The sequence below is a fragment of the Temnothorax curvispinosus genome, unplaced genomic scaffold (assembly GCF_003070985.1).
Source record: "Temnothorax curvispinosus isolate PA1 unplaced genomic scaffold, ASM307098v1 QBEX01014378.1, whole genome shotgun sequence".
Classification (NCBI taxonomy): domain Eukaryota; kingdom Metazoa; phylum Arthropoda; class Insecta; order Hymenoptera; family Formicidae; genus Temnothorax; species Temnothorax curvispinosus.
In genome coordinates this window covers 1-4,152 of record NW_020224158.1, presented here as the reverse complement: position 1 = coordinate 4,152, position 4,152 = coordinate 1, and the positions used below count along the sequence as shown (strand labels likewise).

At 34.9% G+C, this 4,152-nt stretch overlaps 1 protein-coding gene across 1 annotated transcript; it reads right to left on the bottom strand.

Annotated features, from left to right (window-relative positions):
* Nucleotides 1–1,557: 1,557 nt before the first annotated feature.
* Nucleotides 1,558–4,146, bottom strand: LOC112464640 (sorbitol dehydrogenase-like). Its single transcript, XM_025031767.1, has 4 exons — nt 4,088–4,146; nt 2,827–3,005; nt 2,612–2,733; nt 1,558–2,371 (listed from the first exon to the last, which is right to left on the bottom strand). Exons 2-4 carry the CDS (start codon nt 3,001–3,003, stop codon nt 2,218–2,220), a joined length of 453 nt encoding a protein of 150 aa, XP_024887535.1. The 5' UTR covers nt 3,004–3,005; nt 4,088–4,146; the 3' UTR covers nt 1,558–2,217.
* Nucleotides 4,147–4,152: the final 6 nt, after the last annotated feature.

Below are 4,152 nucleotides of genomic sequence, written 5' to 3'. Positions count from 1 at the left end.
AAGCCTCGTTTAATTTCCATCGTCTATTAAATATAAATTAGCCAATAAAAGTTTGCAGCGTGATTGAAATAAGATCATGAAAGTGGCAAGTTCGATTCGAGTATGAGCAAACGCAACCGAGCAATTTCATCATGCTTCTGTATCGTGTTACTAACCAGGCGCAAATCGTTGATGCCATACAGTACAGCGGAGAGATTGTTCTTAGCCATGGTTTTTCCTGCGAAAATTTGAAACAGATAAGTAGTGATCCGCCTGCGTCAAGTTGCTTCCGGATATTTTGATAAACACAGGACGCACGGGACGGGACTAAGCGTCCAAGAGAGAACTCGCTGCTATATATACACGCCCCGCAATTATACGTATATATACGTATGAAGCTATCACCGCGACCTTATTATCGTTTTCTTCACTACCACCACTATCAGCGATCATTCTTCGCGGCGGCCTCTCTAGAAAACTTCTCCTTCTGTACTTATACACTTGAAGCTGAACTTGAGCTTGGACAATCGCTTCTTGGGAACGACGAATTGTCTCGAAAGATTGGAAATCCTTAGTGTACGATCTATATTTAGAAGAGGTATTTCTTAAAATTCTTCTAATTGGTTCAACGTTTTAAGAGAAGGGATGTTATTAGACTCTCCGATTGGAAAGGACTAAAGGAGAAAGTTGAGAAAATCAGAAAATCTGACACATGGTCTACAAATGTTGGAAAAATCTCATCTTATGTGAAAGGTTTATTAATATATAAATTACTTAACTAACTTAACGTTCTTTTGTACGTCGACTGATAGTGTGAATTACCAGCTGATAGCAAACCAAAGTATTTTATCACAAAGAATATCGACTAGATAGTATTTAGTTATATATTGAAGAATGAACCCGATGTATGTCAGAAAGTACATTTATGAATCCTTTACTTTAAGTGATAAAATATTCCACATGTCTATTATATACCAGTAAAATATAATATTTAAATAATATAAAAGACTTCTAAGTCTTCAGAATTATTTTTTTAAATAAACATAAAGCTTTTGAGAGCAGTACTGTTAAATATGTAAGCTACCTCTTTTAATTTGAATTATTTCTTATTTTATGTTACACAAAAAATATTTTATTGTTACACGTATGTCTTTGTATAATAAATTGTCTCGTCGATATGTGCAAATTGAGTGTTATAACGAAGGGGGATGAATGTAGAAAATGCAACGAATTATGCAAAATGCAACAAGAGTATTATTTAATGCAAAAATTTAAGATGTTTCTTAGCGATTGTTGAATATTTCGATATCCAATATTTCAACAATCGCTAAGAAACATCTTAAATTTAATTTCTGCATTAGATAATACTCTCTTTGTATTTTGCATAATTCGTTGCATTTTCTACATTCTCGCGAATTACGATCGGCATGCAATGGCCTGTCTTTCACCGCAAAAAAAATATTCTTGAAACGACAGATATTATCTTTAAGTCTATAAATATTAAATGTGATAGGATATCAGAATATAATTTTTGTAGAAAATAAATTTTATAGGAATATAAAGAAAATGAAAATTATGTCGGCAGATATATCCTTCTTTTTGTACAAAAATTCAGAGATAAGACTTTATTGATCATATAAGAAATATTGTTCTGTTGGGAAAATATTCACCAAACATGTACATTATTTGTATTGTTAACTAAAATTCACTAGTCGCTTTGACCCTTACACCCTTAGGAAAAAATACAGAAAGACTAGTAGTTGCGGTGCACAAAAAGTACACGAAACTATAGTAAATATTACAGTAATTGCTATAGTTTGTGTGCATGTTTTTTTCGCAATTACAGTAGTTCCTTCCATACGGACACCGCTATTCTTTTGAGCCATTGTCGCATCCACGTGTACGTATGTACGCAAGCTCTATACAATAATATTTAAAAATGCTTTTATGCATCCCATATACATCCCATTAACATTTCGCACAATGCAATGTTACACGAGATAACGTGATGAAAGATTCAACGTTAAAACATTCTGTCAAAATGCGATATATCCACGTTGATATAAATATATCCAGACGTCTCTCCATTTCCATATCCCGATTAAGTTAAACGCTAAATTAAAATAACTAATAAAAATGGTAAAATTTAGTTAACATGTCGCAATAAAAGCTTTACATGTAGCTCATTTCTCATAGAAGCTTACGGTTGCATTTGGTACTTAGAATCCCGCGATTCGTCTATTTACAATGGATCATAACTTTAATAGCTCCGCCTGCTCCAGTCCTACTGGTCTCAAAGGCTTGCTTGGCCTCCTCTATCTTGTAATTATGAGTGATCAACGGGTTCACGTTTATCTTCCCAGACGCGACGAGATTCAATGCGTCGTTGTAGCTACGAATCGAGAAAAAGATCATATAGAATAATCTCCTATCAAGTGTTAAAATAATTCATCTGTGAAAATTCAATAAATTAAAAACTACAGGACTCTTGATTGTAATTTTCTTAGGCTATTTTCCGCCGTAATAATTAATTTGGCACGGCAATCATCTTGGCATTTAATTTGTTACGAAGTATCGGAGTTGGTTATATCTTTTCTATTTAACGTACAACTCTTAACTAATTGAAACTTACTCATTTGCGTATCGGAAGACACCCCTGATGTCGACTTCTCTCGTCAGGGCATTTATCAGTGGAATTTGCACCTCTGGAGTACCCAATCCCACTAACACCATGACTCCACCGGTTTCGGTCGCCTGATATAATACAAATATGATTAATCTAATTTTTCTACTAGCCAACTAATTTTAAATAATCTAATTTAAAAAAAAATGTATTTCGTAACTAACGAGAATCGCTAAACGAATGGAGGCTTGTGCACCGCAAGCGTCTATCGTCCTGTTAGGTTCCCCCTCGAAGATTGTATGAATGTCAGCAACTGTATCCTCCTCCGATCTATTGTTTTGCACCAGATACATGCCGTCGGCGCCGAGTTTCTTCGCTACGTTCAGTCTACTTTGCACCATGTCTATAAACATAAATCGCGTCTATTTACATCTTATTTATAAGTTGTATAGGCTTGCATTTAGAATTCTTCGAGGGAGGACATGTGCTACTTGTGAAACGCATTGTGCTACCTACAAAAAAGGAAATATGCATTATTTAGGAAGAAAGATGGCCTCCTTGAAAAGACAGCGCTCTATGTCTTCAATGCGTAGTTCAAATTTGCAATAGAAAAATGACTCCTAGACGCGACACTTTGTGACTGCGTGACCTCCGTGATACACATTCCTGTTCCACAAGTAGTATCTATCATGCTAAATGCAGCCTCGATGAGGCTTATCTCGCGATCGATTGCAACACCACTACTCCACTACTCCACATCTTGAATGTATAATGTGAATGTTTCTCTCTCATTTGCTATTACATGAATTGACAATTACTATAACTTGATATCTTATCGTTTCGCAAATAGATTTGTAATATATCGTTAATTAAAACTTCTGTTATCGCAGCGCGATATACAAACGTAGTCAATGCAGAATTTTCCGTTAAGTGACAACATGTCGTCCTGTATCGCGTTTACTTTACTTCAATAAAAAAATACTGAAATACTATTTTAACATTAATAATAAAAACCCAATATTTAATAAAATGCAGAAAATTTTTGAGAAAATAACTAAATTTCGATACCACAGTTAGTTTCGTAAAGGCCGGTTTTCACACGCAATGATTGGTGGCGCCAGGCCGCGCCAGTCGACTAATGCCAGTAAAAATGCAAGTGTAAACACTTGATGCAAACTGGCGCTAGTAATGTGGCGTTTACTGGCGGTTATTGGCCAAAGCATATAACCTCAAAATTTGAGGTTATATGGTTGTTGTCATTTACTGTGTGTTTAATAAATGTTAAATATTTTCCATAGTATACGCCAATCACTGTGTAAATACTTGTAAGTTTGCTAGTCGGTTCTGGCGCCAATGAATGCCAGTCAGTTGGCGCCACTAATCATTGCGTGTGAAAACCGGCCTTAAGACTATATAGACGAGGTATAATTTTTCATTTATTTTCCATCATAATTGTTATTTATTAACGTATTATGTCATACACACCTTTACGTTGTTTGTAAAGATTACTTGAAGTATTGATTGATAATGAAGAAAATCCACCTAAAAAA